This window comes from Phoca vitulina, unplaced genomic scaffold (genome assembly GCF_004348235.1).
Source record: "Phoca vitulina isolate PV1807 unplaced genomic scaffold, GSC_HSeal_1.0 scaffold8, whole genome shotgun sequence".
Lineage (NCBI taxonomy): Eukaryota > Metazoa > Chordata > Mammalia > Carnivora > Phocidae > Phoca > Phoca vitulina.
The window spans coordinates 48,840,382-48,857,286 of record NW_022589711.1 but is presented as its reverse complement, the minus strand read 5'-3'; the positions used below and the strand labels follow the sequence as shown (position 1 = coordinate 48,857,286).

General features: G+C 34.9%; 1 protein-coding gene across 26 annotated transcripts in view; it reads left to right on the top strand.

The window, feature by feature from the left end:
- Window positions 1-16,905, top strand: part of DLG1 (discs large MAGUK scaffold protein 1) — a 254,142-nt gene that overhangs the window by 137,670 nt on the left and 99,567 nt on the right. For 25 of the 26 annotated variants that reach the window (XM_032406834.1, XM_032406833.1, XM_032406835.1 and 22 more), the window contains 3 exons: window positions 4,814-4,867; window positions 13,614-13,664; window positions 16,550-16,674. In XM_032406834.1, the coding sequence (XP_032262725.1) occupies window positions 4,814-4,867; window positions 13,614-13,664; window positions 16,550-16,674 (230 nt within the window). Of the gene's footprint in view, window positions 1-3,749; window positions 4,541-4,813; window positions 4,868-13,613; window positions 13,665-16,549; window positions 16,675-16,905 lie in introns of those variants that run through there. The other variant, XM_032406858.1, reaches the window with a different exon arrangement.

Sequence of the window (16,905 nt, the reverse complement as noted above, 5' to 3'; positions counted from 1 at the left end):
CTTCCTTCCTTTCTTCCTCCCTTCCTCCCTTCCTCCCTTCCTCTTTTCCTTTGAATGGACCACACTTTACTGTTTCTTTGCATGCCTTTTGATTTCTTTGCTGAAAACTGGACGTTTGACTCTTATGATGCTGTAACTCTGGAAATCAGATTTTCCTCCCTTCCTAAGGTTTGCTGTTTTTTGTTTTTATTTTTTTGTTGTTGTTTTGGGATTTTTTTAATTGTTGTAGGTTATCTCTGTGCCAAGAATCAGTCTGCAGTATAAACTTAAGGTCTTCCTCAGGTCTTTTTTTGGGGCATGCACAGTAACATTCTAATTTCCCTTGTATATATGGCTGCCTTTGAATGTCCTAGGTTTCAGCGTCTGACTCTCAAAAGGGGAGAAAAAGAAAAATGAAATGGTGGGAGGAGATGTTGGCCCTTTAAATCCTCTGGAGTCCCTTCAGCCAGAGGGGAAGAGAGACTTGTATCAATTAGGGGCAGTTCAGTAATGGCCACTGCCTCTTTGTCTGCACCCCTGTGATCAGAAGCAGCAATTAGCAATCAGAGCACAGATCCCCTATATTTGGAGGATAGTTTTTGTTTGTTTGTTTGTTTGTTTTTGCCCCCCCCCCCCCCCGGCTTGTGCAGTTTTTGCGCCAGCTGCTCCAGGAACACTTGCCCAACTAGTTGTTAAAGGGCAGAGGGGTGGGAGTTAGATAGCTGCTACTGTGCTAAGAGCTGAAATTGACTGAATTAACCACAGTGTACCATCCAGTACTTCCCCTCGAAGTCACAGGCCTTCAGTAGACCACTCTGGAATTCAAGAGAATTCCAAAATAGTTACATCACATAGATTCTGCCAGTGCAGTCACTGTCTGGGTGACAAATTTGTGGTGCTTCCTATTCTGCCATCTTCCCAGAATCCATCCTATTTGTTTTTACATACACTGTAACTTACATTGATCCCCTGAGTGATAGCATTTAACTTTTAATGCAGTGTGTCTCAAATTAGAATCCAAGATGTGTTCTCTGGGGGTTGTGAGTTCTTCATATGAAAAACACTTGTTTATAATTTAGTAGGGGAGGAGACAGACATTAAATAACGTAATAAAACTTTGATAAATTATAAAAGGAGAATACAATGCACAGCATTATAAAGTGTTTTCTAAACTCCTAATTTTGACCTGTTTTTAAATAACTGGATTTTAGAATTACTTTAAGGTTTTTTTTTAATGTAATATTGCTTTCTGAAATTGTATAAGGAAGCTGCAATGTGTTACAGTAGCACACGTGCTAATGTGAAACCCATTATTAATGAAATGGAATACTAAAAGTTGCATGGCAAAATTACGTTTCTTAAGTCTTGTTATTGATACTTGGTCAAATTCTTTAGGGGTTTGCTAGTTCCTCTTTTTTAGAATATCCCTGTCCCTTTACTAACCCCTACCCCCATCTCTAATTGTATTGTAGGACTTCATTATTGTCCTAGTTGAAACACACGCAATGGTATATTAGATTATAGTATACTAATATATACTGATAATAGGTTAACAGTAGGTTTCTGTGGTTTACAGTAAATTTTCCTTTGTATTTTACTGTATCCTCACATAGTCCTCTTGGGTAAAGGCATGTGTTGTTATCTCTTTATAGATGGAGTAAATGAGTTAAAATAACACTTGTGACTTACCTATATAGTCAGAGTTACTAGATGGTAGAGTGAGATAGAGACAGCACTAGAACCAAGTCTTTTAATAAGTATCACTTGAAGCAAGGTGCAGGGGAAGGGGTTTCTTCATTTGAAATAACTTTCAAGTAGATTCTTCTCAAGTCTTGTTGTTTGATTAACTCCTAAGTAAAGCTGATAATTTCATGTCACCTGTTCTGCTACCCACTGGCCCGGTTACAGATCCCAAGGTCTTAAACTAGCCAGATTTGCTACCATTTCTGATTTTAGCGCTCTTTACCTCAGCTATTTTAAAGTATGTGCTTTTGGGGCGCCTGGGTGGCTCAGTCGTTAAACATCTGCCTTCGGCTCAGGTCATGATCCCAGGGTATTGGGATCAAGCCCTGCCTTGGGCTCCCTGCTCAGTGGGAAGCCTGCTTCTCCCTCTCCCACTCCCCCTGCTTGTGTTCCCTCTCTCGTTCTCTCTCTGTCAAATAAATAAATAAACTTAAAAAAAAAATAAGGTATGTGCTTTCTGTGACCAAATTTTTCTGCATTTCTTCCTTTAGAAGTACCCTGTTCTTTAGCTCTGTTGCTAGGATATTGTGTCGTTCTGAATTGTGTTATCGTACCCTCCCAACCCATTCAAATTGTCCTACCCATTTATTTCCATTCCTTCCTCCTCCAAATTGGAGAGCTAGGGAGTATTACTACTTTGTCAGATACGATTTCTGTATTTTGTAACACAAGAATTTAGAAAATCTCAAGTTATACTAAGTAAAAATATAGTTTATTCCAAGTTAAATGTTTTAATTCTATACCTGCTAACACAGTCTTAAATATTTTTATCTTTATTTTAGGCAGCTAAACTGGAGGCAGTCAGGTCATGCCGCTTGAGCTTCCTTTATGTAGGCTCTTACTTGAGACCATCTTTTTTGATCTTTCTTTCTAAAATAGCTAGGTTTTCTTATCCTGACATTACTTTTGGTTGAAATTCTTGCTTAATCCTCAATGTGAACACTCTTGTTTTTTGTCCAATTTCATGTTCTTTATTACCATCATTTCCCTTCAAGTATAATCATTCACTCATGTTAATTCTAAAGATACATCTAAAAATAACTTATTGTGCATATATTATGTTCTTTAAGTCAAAGAACAAATTATTACAAATTATTTCACTAGTCTATATTTTTTTATTCTGAACTGAACTTCAAAATTGAAATCAACTTTATGGTGTAAATGCTAATATCTTAATAGCAACTCTAATCTATAGTATTTTACAACTGCCTTAGTTATTAACCTCCTACAAACTGAGCAGTTGACTCTATAATTTTTTTGCTTTACTTTTTATTAAAAAATGTTAATTGGAATACCAGAATTATTAGTGTTTATAAACATACCTTCCTTATATGTAGAGGGAATAGTACAGTGAACTCTCACATATACTCATCACCGAACTACAGCAATCATTAACCCATGTGCGCTCATATGATCAATAATCCCTCCTATTCCTGACCTCTCATTGTCATTATTTTATTTTGAAGTAAATTTAATACTTTATATCATTTTGTTTGTATATATTTCAATATCAAATAGACTTTTTATATGACTAGAATCAAAAGATAACTTCTGTACCATGATGATGATACAAAACAACTTTTTTCACTGTATGTTTGGTAACAAATGGGCAGAGGGAACCAAAAGGTTTTGTTGCCATAATTTTTGAAGAACGTAACTTCTTTTGTAACTTTAAGTACCCTTTTCTTTCTTGCCATCCTCTGTAATTGCTTAAATAAAATACAGTGAAGTTGTGCCGTTAATTTTTTTGATGAAGTATTACCAATTTTAGTGATCTCTATAGGTAATTGGATAATTTCAGATATTCATAAAATCTCAGATGTCTGTAAGTTGACTAGTTTATTTAAATAACAATCATACAGATAGTATTTGTATCATGTTGATTCATGAATTTAAATAAAAAATTTTAAAAAACAAATAGTATTTGTATTTACTAGGTTTGGTTTTTCACTAAATCATTTGAAGATAGATTATTACATTCAAAGGTAGGACCTGCATATAAAATAGTTAATGTCATGTTTATATATAATAAAGTATTCTCATTTTTAACCGGCTACTTCATGTAGCCTAAATGCATATTATATAATTATTTAACCATGCAGCTGTGTTGTCTTTATAAGCATTTTATCATATCATCCAGATCTAGTACTTTGCTAAAAATAGTGTAAAACATTTGAACCTTTTAGAAAAGCCCATACACTTGGAAGAAAATGGCTGGCTATTTTGTGTATAATGTTTCTTTCATACAGTTTTTGTTTAATTCTTTAGTTAATTGGAATAGCAGAATTATTAATGTTTATAAACATACCTCCTAAAATTTGTTTAAAGGATAGTTGTTTTTTGGATTCTACGAAAATGTCATTTGAAATGGTACTTTTATACTCTTAAATATGCAGGAGAAAGATAATTTTGAAGGGGATTATGTCAGTTTTCTGGTATATTCATAATATGTTCTGATATGTTTTTCATTTCTTATTTATTGCATTTTATTCTTTAAATTTTATTTCATCTACATAATAATTACTTTCCAGCTTAACCAGAAAACCAAGCTTCTTTCAGTCCATACTTATTCAGACTTATGTTATTCTACTTGGGTTTTTTGTTGTTGTTTTCGTTTTAGTTTTTTGACTGTTATTCTGTGAGTTGTCTAGAATAACAGGTGGAAAGCAATAATTGCAACTGAAAATAGAATTTTTTTCTGGGTGATAATAGATTGGAATCTTCATGGTATCCTTGGGAATAGAAAAGCTAATGATTTCTGAGCAACTTCGGAAGAGTTCTTATGCAAAGCGTATTTGTGGATTTTTTAAGAAGGCTGGTAAACTTCTTTACAAATCTTAATTATGTCTGTTTTATGTCTGTTTTAGCAGAAATAATTTATTTCTCAAAAGCAAATTAAATGTAACTGTTTATACTTAATTCTTTTCATCTGGTGCGGGAAACTGGATTCATTGATTAACATATGGAAAGCTCATATAAAATAATTTAAGAAATAGCAAATCTTTCATTTGCTTCTAACATTTGTGAATATTGATACAGAATGTATAAATTGTCCTGTTAAGCTAACACATTTACAATTCTTTTCTTAAAGGCAAATCCTCCTCCAGTACTGGTCAACACAGATAGCTTGGAAACGTCAACTTATGTAAGTTCAATTTCCTCCACACATTTAAGTAATTCTGCTTTTCCTGTTCAGTTTTTGATACATATACAAAGATCACAGCTTCATTTTCTTTAATACATTGTACTTGTGATGTTCTTTCACTGATCTGTAATTGCTAAAGTACGTGAAGCAATACTGTCTCTTTTTGGTTGTTTTTTTTCCCCCCATATTTATGTAAAGCAGAAATGTTGAAATAGAAATTTATGGTTTATTTTTAAATTAAAATTATTAATTTTCACTAAAGGCTATCGCTGACCAATGGTCACTTACACAGTGCTATATATTCAGTCATTTTAGAAATCTAGTTGAGTGACTAGATTTTTAGTACCCAGGTTTATATGTACCTTCAAATATTAAAATAGTTATAACTTAATACTAAATTGAGTAGTGCTTCTCTATAAACTTAACTTTGTTAAAAAGCCCTTAAAGATAAGCAGCCAGAACAGCAGAATCTAATCCAACATTTTTTACTCCAAAGGAAAATGTCTTTGGAGATGTTTAAGTAGAAGTAGTTCCCGTGCTTTTTTTTTCAAATGATACATAATTTTATAGACTGTAAAAGTCCTTTTGCCCCCACTTCTGAAATGTAGTTGATTTCAGTGTGTACTTTAAAACATTGCCTAAACCAAGGGCATGAGGACCCTTAGGTTTTCTTCTAAGAGTTTTATAGTTTTAGCTCTTATACCTAGATCTTTGATCCATTTTGAGTTAATTTTGTATGTTGTGGGAGGTAAGGGTCCAGCTTCATTCTTTTGCATGTGGGTACCAGTTGTCCTGTCCCATCACCATTTGTTGAAAAGACTATTCTTTCTACATTGAATGGTCTTGACATCTTGTAGGAAACCAGTTAGTTATAAATATATGGGTTGGAGCACCTGGGTGGTTCAGTCACTTAAGCATCCAACTCTTGATTTTGGCTCAGGTCATGATCTCAAGGTCATTAAGATAGAGCCCTGTGTTTCCCTGGTTTTCTGTGTGGAGCATACTTAAGATTCTCTCTCTGTACCTCCCCCCTGACTGCTTGTATGCATACTCTCTCTGTCTCTCTAAAAAATAAAAATAAATACATGGGTTTATTCTGGATTCTTAATTCTCTACTAGTGATCTATATGTGTATCCAAATGCCAGTACCACATAGTATTAATTACTGTAACTTTGTAATATTTGAAATCAGAAAGTATAAGTCCTGCAACTTTTTAAGTTTGTTTTGGCTATTCTGGGTTCTTTGTGTTTCTATATGAATTTTAGGATCAGCTTGTCAATTTCTGCATGCAACAAAAAGACAGCTAGGATTTTGATAGGAATTGATTTGAATCTGTAGGTAAATATGGGCAGTATTTGCCATCTTATCAATATTATGTCTCTAATCCATGAACACAGGATGGCATTCCATTTGTTTACATCTTTAGTTGTTTTCATTTTCGGTGTACAAGTCTTAGACTTCTTTTGTTTAACATTTATTCTTGAGTATTTTATTCTTTTAATGCTGTTGTAAATGGAATTGTTTTCTTAATTTTATTTATGGATTTTTCTGGGGCGCCTGGGTGGCTCAGTTGGTTAAGCGACTGCCTTCGGCTCAGGTCATGATCCTGGAATCCCTGGATCGAGTCCCGCATCGGGCTCCCTGCTCGGCAGGGAGCCTGCTTCTCCCTCTGACCCTCCCCCCTCTCATGTGCTCTCTCTCCCTCTCTCATTCTGTCTCAAATAAATAAATAAAATCTTAAAAAAAAAAAATTTATTTATGGATTTTTCATTGCTAGTGTATTAGAATATAATGGATTTTTAGGAATTCATTTAGAAATATAATAGATTTTGATCTTCTGTCCTGCAACCTTACAGAATTTATTTACTAATGTTTTGGTGTAGATTCCTTTAAATTTTGTATATAAGATCATGCCATTTGCAAGTAGAGATAGTTTTACTTCTTCTATTGTAATCAGGATGTATGTATGTATGTATGTATTTATTTATTGCCTACTTGCCCTGGCTAGAACCTCCATTACAATGTTTAATAGAAGTGGCAAGAGCAAATATCCTTATCTTGTTCCTGATCCATGGTAAAAAGCTTTCAGTCTTTTACCATTAAGTATGATGTATTATACTCAATTTTTAGTATTAATTGATACAGTTTCATTGGCATTGGGGTTGATTCTGTCTCTCTGCATTCCTGCTCTTTTTTTAAATAGTGAAAAATATTAAGGGAAGGCAAAGTTAAAAACAAAAATTCTGAGTTCTTCTGGGTTCAGTAATAGATGGAAATGAAGTAATTTGTTGAAATAATTCTCATCTGTTTGTCTTTTTTTTTCCTTAAGACATCCTACAAATAGTGAAGGTTAGGAAAATTCATTCAATTTGACTTTGGTAGTTTTCTTACATACTAAAAGTGTCTTCACTTTTTCCATATATAATATAATGGATAACTCCCAATATTTTTAAATCAACCTAAATGTTGCTATTCATTATTTAGTAAACTCTTAAAAGTAAATTCTTTTGACGTTAATACTTTTGTATTTAGTTATGTGAATTTTTTATTAGGAAGAACATTTTCTTCCTTCCAATACGTTTTTATTTTTAGATTCTTACCTTGTGGTGGTATATAGACTTGAAGTTTTTAATTGCCTGAGAGTGTGCATTAATAGGAACTCTGAGTCACATGACTTGATAAAATCTTGACTTTCAATATTAATGTATAGTTAGAAAGGAATTACTGAATTGAACCTAAACAACAAGAAATTAGTAAATTAGGCTTCTTTTTAAATTTTCCTTTGGAGAAGGCTTACACTGATTATGTAATAGGATTCATCTGTCCTATTCAGATATATTGGTATAGGCTGATGAGAAAATGAAAATCTTTGGGCTTGTAAGGGACTGAGGACATCTGTGTTATAAATTTTCCTCTGCCTCTTTATGGCATATATGTACCCATAATTAAAACAAATTGTATTAAAAAGAAAAAATTTATACAACTTAAAAATTAATAAGTGCTATTCCAGTATACTAGCAGCAACTAATTGTAAATAAGTCAATTAACTCTGGCAACAAAAATATGAAATACCTAGCAATCAGCTTAACAGGAAATTATAGAGTTTGTAATAAGAAAACTGTAAAACTTTGCTGATGGCTTCAAAGAATACCTAAGTAAGCAGAGAACAGATCTTACTGCTGAGCGGGAAGATAATGTAGAGATCATCATTTTCCCCAGATGAATCTGTAAAGTTGGTATAGTACCAGTTATAGCCCCAGAAAAGAGAGCAAGTGTGTTTGGGGGTCAGGGAAGAAAGGGAGAAAGGAATGAGATAAAATGAAAGAGGAAGAATTTTAGAATTTAGTTTCTCTGTTGCACTAGTCACATTTCAAGTGCTCAGTAACTATATGTGGGTAGTAACTCCGGTATTGGACCAGACAGATTATAGAACATTTTATCATCACAGAAACTTCTGTTGAACAGTGTTCATGTATAGAAAAGTAAAAACTCAAGAATAATCAAGTAAAATTTTTTTTTTAATTTTTTTTTAAGATTTTATTATTTATTTGAGAGAGAGAGAGGGATAGAGCACAAGCAGGGGGAGCAGCAGAGAGAGAGGGAGAAGCAGGCTCCCCGCCGAGCAGGGAGCCCGATGCGGGGCTCGATCCCAGGACCCTGGGATCGTGACCCGAGCCGAAGGCAGACGCTTAACCGACTGAGCCACCCAGGCCCCCTAGTCAAGTAAAATTTAAAATAAGAGTAATTGTGAGAGATTTCCCTACCAAATGATAAAACATAAAGCATCACAAAAAAACAAAACAAAACCATAAAGCATCATTAATTAAAGCAGCAGAGTTGTGGTCCCAAACTGGATAGATCAGTGGAATACAACTTAACCTAGACATATGTTGTATAATCTGATTTTCTTTCCTGGTCAGGTTTCTTTTAGATTAGTTGCTCTTCGTTACAGCTTTGTAGGGTTTTTTCTCCATGAATGTTAGGATTTAAAATATTTAGGAATTTACCACCTATTCTTAAACGCCGTTGTAATTTGTGCCTTTTACCCAGACTGCTGCCATGACATCTTCACCAGTTTACTTTTCTCCAGTTGTTCTTCTTCTGTTCCAAACTACCATAGCTTCTTTCCTGGAAAATCTATTAAACCTATTTGATGCTCTGAAACTTTCAAGAATATTTCTCATTGCTTAGTACAGCATTCCAGACCTTTCACAGTCAGGCCCCAGTCGACTTCTAGTTTCTGCTCCAGCTTTGATCCTCTACACAATCCCATTTTGTTGATAGGCCTCAATTCAAAACCTAGAAAATATTAGCAATGACTGTTCTCAGGAAGTATTCTAGATCTACTCTCATATTTTTAAAGAAGAAAAAATTATTTTGTCAGTAATATATTCATTTTGCCTAAAGATCAATCTCCTCTGGTTTTATTCTCATGTTACATCTCCCCCATCCTGCTAATTGAGAGTAATAAACCTTATATAATAATATAAATAATATATTAGGCAAGCATTTTATTCCTATTGGAAGCCACATTTTGTAAAGATATAAAAAGAAAACTAAGCAAACCAACCATTTTGTAGTTTTGCTGGAAAACATACTGCTGTTGAAAATATTACACCACCATTGTTTTTTTCACTTCTAATGAAGTGATACCTACAGAGTAATTTGTAGTTTTGGTAATGTACTCTTGGCATTTTGAAGCCCAGTTTGAATATGTTTAAAGTTGTTATCAAATTGTCTCTGTATATGAAATTATCAGACAGTTTTAAGTTATTGAGGGTTTAGGACTAAAGTCATTCAGAGTTCCTATGGTCTTCTCACTTTTCACCTTTTTATGATCACTCTATGCTTCCTGGAATCCTCACCAGATCTCAATGACTTAGCATTAAATTAAGCACCCAAACATATTTACCATATATTTACCTTTTGAGAAGGCTTAATGGTGAAAATCTCAAATTTCTAAAAACAGAAATTAAGGTCACAGTATAGAAATTTTACTTATTAACACGAAAAGGGCAATGTAAGCACACTTATGTTGAATGTTTTCCAGAATAAAATTTCAGAGTATTTGGAAATAAATGAACAAAAATAGAGCCCAGTGTAGCAGTTTTGAGATTTGGCCAAAGCCATGTGCCGAGGAAAATTTATTAACTTTAATGGATGTTTTTAAAAATAGAAGAGTAATCAGCATAAATGAATTGGGTGTTCAGCTCAAGAAGTTAAAAAAAAAAAAGTCTGAATAAAATAAAGAATTGAGGGGCGCCTGGGTGGCTCAGTCGTTAAGCGTCTGCCTTCAGCTCAGGTCATGATCCCAGGGTCCTGGGATCGAGCCCCGCATCAGGCTCCCTGCTCTGCGGGAAGCCTGCCTCTCCCTCCCCCACTCCCCCTGCTTGTATTCCCTCTCTCGCTGTCTCTCTCTGACAAATAAATAAATAAAATCTTAAAAAAAAAAAAAAAAAGACATTTCTTAAAAGAAAAAGAAAAAGAATGATAAAAATAAAAGCAAAGTACTAGCATGGAATGTGATATATTAATCAATATTAAAACTACTTTGATAAGGACTGAGACTTTTAGCAAGTCTGAGCAAGGAAAAATAAAGATGATACAGATAACCTTTAGAATAAGGAAAGTGGTATAGCTGCAGATATGGGTTTTATTTTTACTCATAAAAAAAGAACTTCCAGTCAAGTTGGTAGGCTAGGTATATGTATAAACCTCCTGCATTCTGGATGCGTAGAAATCTGTTAGAAGGTGGGGGAGGGACAGTAAAATAACCCTAAACTGAGAAGGCACTTTGAGATGAGAAAACAAAGCCGGCCACTCCATACAGTTGACACAGTTCTATTCAGGGTAACTTACTGACCAGCAGAGAAGGGTGGGTTCGGGTGGTTGACAATCCATGGCAGCCACGTGGCTATTCTCCATAAAGTCTGGGCCTTAGTTCACAGATTATATAGAGTGAGGGAACTTGCAGAAGGACATTGTAGTGAGATTCAAGGGTTCACATGCATCTAATTAATTACTAAACTTTAGTTGGATCTTGTGGCGCCATCTGTACATCAGGGAAGGGAAAGACTGTATTACCTCTTAACAGATTAGTGGGAGGCCAAAGCAAGCCTCCCTGCATCCCGGCCTTGGTGGGCATTTCTAAGATACGTCTTTTAATCTCCAAGGGGCATAGAACGTGCGGTGCCCAGAAGTCATCAAGCAAACATATGAACAAGATGAAGGGCCAAAGATGGAGTCAGTATTGTCAGCACTCCTATAAAATGAAAGATTAAAAAAATATATTTTTTTATATATATATATATATGCATTCATAACATCTCAAAAACAAGAAGAAAAGCTAGTTAGGTGAGAAAGGGAGTTAAGAAAGTAGCAGTTGGATTTGAATCCATTAGAGCCATGAGAACCCAGAAAGGTAGAAGAGATGGGTTTCAAAAGCCCTCAAGAAAAAACCCTTAGGCCCTAAACTGGACCTGAATTAGGGGTGCTTTCTTATAGTATTGTGAAGAAAGCAAAGTAGCTTACATAGATGTCATTATTCTGTTGTTTCATTATTCTGTTGCCGTATAGCAAACCACCCTGAACTTTAGTGGCTTAAAAAACATAACCTAGTTTAAAAATACTACTCCCTGACTTTTATGCTTATTTCAGATTTAAGGTTTAATAAAATTATATTGTTTCAAAAAAAACCAGTTCATTATTTCTCTTGATTTCCGGGTTAACTGGAAGGTTCTTCTGCTTCATATTGGCTGGGGCACTGGAAAAGGCTGGAAGATCCAAAATAGTCTCATTCATGTGACTGGCAGTTGATGATTGTTGCTAGTTAGGAGTGCAGCTGGGGCTCTTGGCCAAAGGCCTTAATTCTCCTTCATTTGAATTTTCCCATGGGCTATTTGACCTTCCTCACATTATAGCTCCTAAGTTCTTTTTTTGTTTTTTTAAGATTTTATTTATTTATTTGAGAGTGAGAGAGCACAATCAGGGGGAGTGGCAGAGGGAGAGAGAGAGAAGCAGGCTTCCCACTGAACAGGGAGCTGGACGTGGGGCTCGATCCCAGGACTCTGGTATCATGACCTGAGCCGAAGGCAGACGCTTAACCAACAGAACCATCCAGGCGCCCCTGTAGCTCCTAAGTTCTAAGAAAGTACCTTCTAAAACAAAGGCAAGGGGCGCCTGGGTGGCTCAGTTGGTTGAGCGACTGCCTTCGGCTCAGGTCATGATCCTGGAGTCCCTGGATCGAGTCCCACATCGGGCTCCCTGCTCGGCAGGGAGTCTGCTTCTCCCTCTGACCCTCCCCCTCTCATGTGCTGTCTCTCTCATTCTCTCTCTCTCAAGTAAATAAATAAAATCTTTAAAAAAATAAAAAATAAAAATAAATAAAACAAAGGCAAATATTACAAGGCATCACGTGACCTTCAGAAACCACACAGCATCATTTGTGCCACATTCTTTTTAAACAAAGCTCATCTAGGACCTGCCTAGATCCAAGGGAAGGAGAAATAGATGACATCTCTTCAGGGTAGGATGGTTTAGTCATGTTGCAAAAAAACATTTAGGATGGAAGATGGGAGGCATCTAAAATACAGTTTATCACAATCCCTATTTGACTTGATCATATCATCAGAGATGTTAAAGCAATGGCATGAACGTGAATTAATCTGATTCCAAGGATTATTCACCTTTCACCAGTGGCCCTCACTGTGGAAATTACCACTTCCAGGAGGGAGTAGGGAATAAATTGGAAAGAATAAGATAAAGTGCCTGGTCTATAAGATGTGAGCAAGAACATGAATAGGGAATCAGATTTGGACATGAAATATATAAGTGAAATTTGTGATGGGGGAATCACCTAAAGTAACAGATGCAGAGGTGGGAACTTGCAAGATATGTGAAGGAAAGAGCAAGTCATTCAAATTTAATGGTATGTAACACTCATGAAGAAGTGAATTATGTATATTAGGAATGAAGCTAAGTGATGGATTGGGGTCAGTTCATACAGAGCCTTGTATGAGAGTCTCTCAAAGTTTTGGAGCAAGTACATTATTAGACATGGGCTCCAGAAAGATCCATCAGTGTAAAATGCATTAGAGTTATTTGGGCAGCGGAGAATACTAGTCCAAGAGTTGTGTAGATTACATTGGCAGTAGTCCAGAGGAGATTAACAAAGGCTTGAATCAAGGTAATAGAGATGAGAATGAAGAGGTGATGGTTTTCAGAAAAATTGAAGTATTCAAATCAATAAGAATTGGCACCTGATTAGATGTGTGGATCAAGGCAGTGAAAAGAGTTGAAGTTCCAAAATGTTAAAAGCTGTATGGGGACGCCTAGGTGGGTTCAGTCGGTTAAGCATCTGCCTTCAGCTCAGGTCGTGATCCCAGGGTCCTATGATGGAGCCCCACATCGTCAGGCTCCTTGCTCGGGGTGGGGGGGGTCTGCTTCTCCCTCTCCTTCTGACCCTTCCCACTGCTCATTCGCATGTGCTCACTTGCTCTCAAATGAATAAATAAAATTTTTTAAATGCTGTATTTGAAAGTCAGTATCATGAATGTCAACTCATTAATCACATTTGTACCCTTCTATTCCTTGAAAATTTTACCTAAAATTATTAAAATGAAGCCAAATTATTTGATTACTATCACATTTAACAGGTTTGCATTAATAAATCATACAAAAATTATGTCTTGACATTTCAGATTTTATATTCTAAATTTCTATGCTACTTCTTTTTTCCCCCATTAGGTTAATGGCACTGATGCAGATTATGAATATGAAGAAATCACACTTGAAAGGGTAAAAGCTTAATTATCTTAAGTTTTTATGCATAAATCTGTTGCTTAAAGAATTCTTTAAATATACTGCTCTTTCATATAGAAATCAAGGGAAAAGATCTTTCAAAAACAGAACCGTGTAATATTAGTTTCTTTAAGTATACATATTATAAAACTAGCCATGGTATTTTTAGGACATGTTGCTTTTCTTTAATACCTTTTTTTTTAAATAAATTTTTATTTAAAATAGTTTTAGATTTACAGAAAAGTTATAACAAAAGTTTCCATTTATCCTGGCCTCAGTTTTGCCTATTGTTAACATCTTATTTGTTTCAACTAATGAACCAATATTGACATATTATTAACTGAGGTCTATACTTTATTTGGATTTCCTTAGTTTTTATGTTTTTCTCTTTCAGAATCCTTTCCAGAATACCACATTACACTTGGTTATCATGTCTCCTTACGTTTCTCTAGTCTGTTTCTCAGATTTTTCTATTTGTTTTATTTTTATTTTTTATATAAAACATTGATTTAAAGTATTTAGTATGCTAGTAATATGCTTATTGTTAACAGTTTTTATTTTAACAAAATGATAACCATAGTTCTAGTGGACAAGATCCTATTGAAAATTTATGCACTCCCCCAGTCAGAAAATAATTTAAGGGTACGATTTAGATGTGTAAATTTTCTTATAATATTTACCTCTTAAGAATATCTGCATTCAGGAGGCGCCTGGGTGGCTCAGTCGCTGGGCATCTGCCTTCGGCTCAGGTCATGATCCCAGGGTCCTGGGATTGAGCCCCGCATCGGGCTCCCTGTTCCACAGAAGGCCTGCTTCTCCCTCTCCCACTCCCCCTGCTTGTGTTCCTTCTCTTGCTGTGTCTCTCTCTGTCAAATAAATAAATAAAATCTTTTAAAAAAACAGAATATCTGCATTCAAATGATGATGTATTTCAGTAATGCCAGGTTGTCTGACAAGCATTTTGAGAAATAGTGTTTCACAGAAGTAAATTTCCTAAGTAACTGAATGTCTGTTTAAGACTGAAATTCTAGATAATTAGATTTGTTTATATGTGAAGCCAGAATGGCCTCTGAGTGAAACTAGACCTGAGAGGGTCTTTTACATGTATACTAGATCTTTATTGCCCACTACCTGAATTTGGGTTACTATAATGTAGTATGCATATTTTAATATGGTATTTTTTTATTTAGGTTTTTTTCCAGCTTTCTTGAGATATAATTGACATGTAATTCTAACTTTTTATCTTATTCATTCTTCATTCTTTCCCAGTGCCTTTTAAATTTATTTAGTTAGGACTGGACATTGTTTTTTCACTTGCTAAAAAACTTGAGTACCAGGAATTGGGGAGATGTTGTTAAAGGATGCAAACTTAGATGAATTAATTTCTGGAGATCTAATGGACAGCATAGTGATTATAGTCAACAAGACTATATTATATACTTAAAAATTGCTAAGAGACTAGATCTTAAATGTTCTCACCACAGGAAGAAATGACAGTTATGTGACATGATAGAGATGTTAGCTAAAGCAGTGGTTATAAACATATTGCAATATATAAATATGTCAGATCAACACATTGTGCACCTTAAATTTATACAGTTATATGTAAATTATATCTCAATTTTTTAAAAAGCAAAGAAAAAGAATGTGAGTACCTGAATGACTTGGTAACATCACACAACCATTGATACTATTATTCGTATTCTAGTAACTCTTAAAGAGTTTAGACAAAAAAAATTATTAAAATAGAATTTTAGGACACATCATAGTAGAGGGAATATTTAAGCTATTTAATATTAACAGTTAAGTAATCAGTTCAGATGTATCTGCTTATTTGCATTGCCTGAAAGCCAGAGTCAGAACAGTTTTGCAAAAATAAACAATTTTTTAATACTATTGCTTAGAACAATTGTCTTTAAAGACTTTTTTGTAGCAGTAGAAACTTTTCTTCAAAGAAAATCTTATTCAGAAATATAGTATGTAAAAACTAGCATTGCTTTGGCAAAATTGACTTTGTTATCAAGAAAACTCACCAATTGACTTCTCAGGTTGGACTTTCAGTATTAAAAAATGCCTTTTGGGCGCCTGGGTGGCTCAGTTGGTTAAGCGACTGCCTTCAGCTCAGGTCATGATCCTGGAGTCCCGGGATCGAGTCCCGCATCGGGCTCCCTGCTCAGCAGGGAGTCTGCTTCTCCCTCTGACCCTCTTCCCGCTCGTGCTGTCTCTCATTCTCTCTCTCTCAAATAAATAAAATCTTAAAAAAAAAATAAAATAAAATAAAAAATGCCTTTTGCTATTCAGGTGTCTTGGTTAAAGATGTCAGGGATAGGGAAAAAAACATATCAAGGATGATGACTTAACAGATACAATTTGGTCATTTTAAAGTCATCTGATGGCAAAGTTAGTAAAAGAAAAGTACCATCCCCTACCCCATTTTTAAAAAGCTGAAATAATGTTAGTTTTACCTACTCAGAAATAATTGCAGCGGGAAGATCACTTCACTTTTTTTCTCTTAGGAGACATTTGCCTTACCAAACATGAGTGAGATACATTCTAAAAGAAAGAGACCTAATAGTGACACCCCTGCAGACGGGTGACTGATCCAAGGGCAAATTGCACATGCTTTGAAAGAAAGAACCATAATAGACTATACTTCAAAAGTACTTAGTTAGTACCTACTCAGAAGTAATGCCTTTGAATTCTTCATAGAGAAAAAAGAGCTTTCCTTATATTTCTTAATTTAGAATCTTCATATCCCCTACATATACACCTTTATGTATGTGTTCCCTGAGTTAGTACAGTTTCTAGGTTCTAAAACTGACAGGAACCTATCTATAAAGGTAATTCTTTCTTAGGCTCAGTTTTTTTTCCTTTATCCCCAGGGAAATTCAGGGCTTGGTTTCAGCATTGCAGGAGGTACGGACAACCCACACATTGGAGATGACTCAAGTATTTTCATTACCAAAATTATTGCAGGGGGAGCAGCTGCCCAAGATGGAAGATTACGGTATGTTTTGCATTTTATGCTGTGATGCTAAATACACTTTGTATATTTTTCTTTAGGCAGATTGAACAAGGCATCTATACAAATAAACACTATCATAATAACCAACATAAGGTAGATGCTCAAATAAACAAATGAATGAGATAATTGTGCACTAAGCATTGTTTCCCTCTTTTCATTTAGGAATTTAGTTTTATCTCATAACATGTTGTATAATAAATTTGATTGATGGTT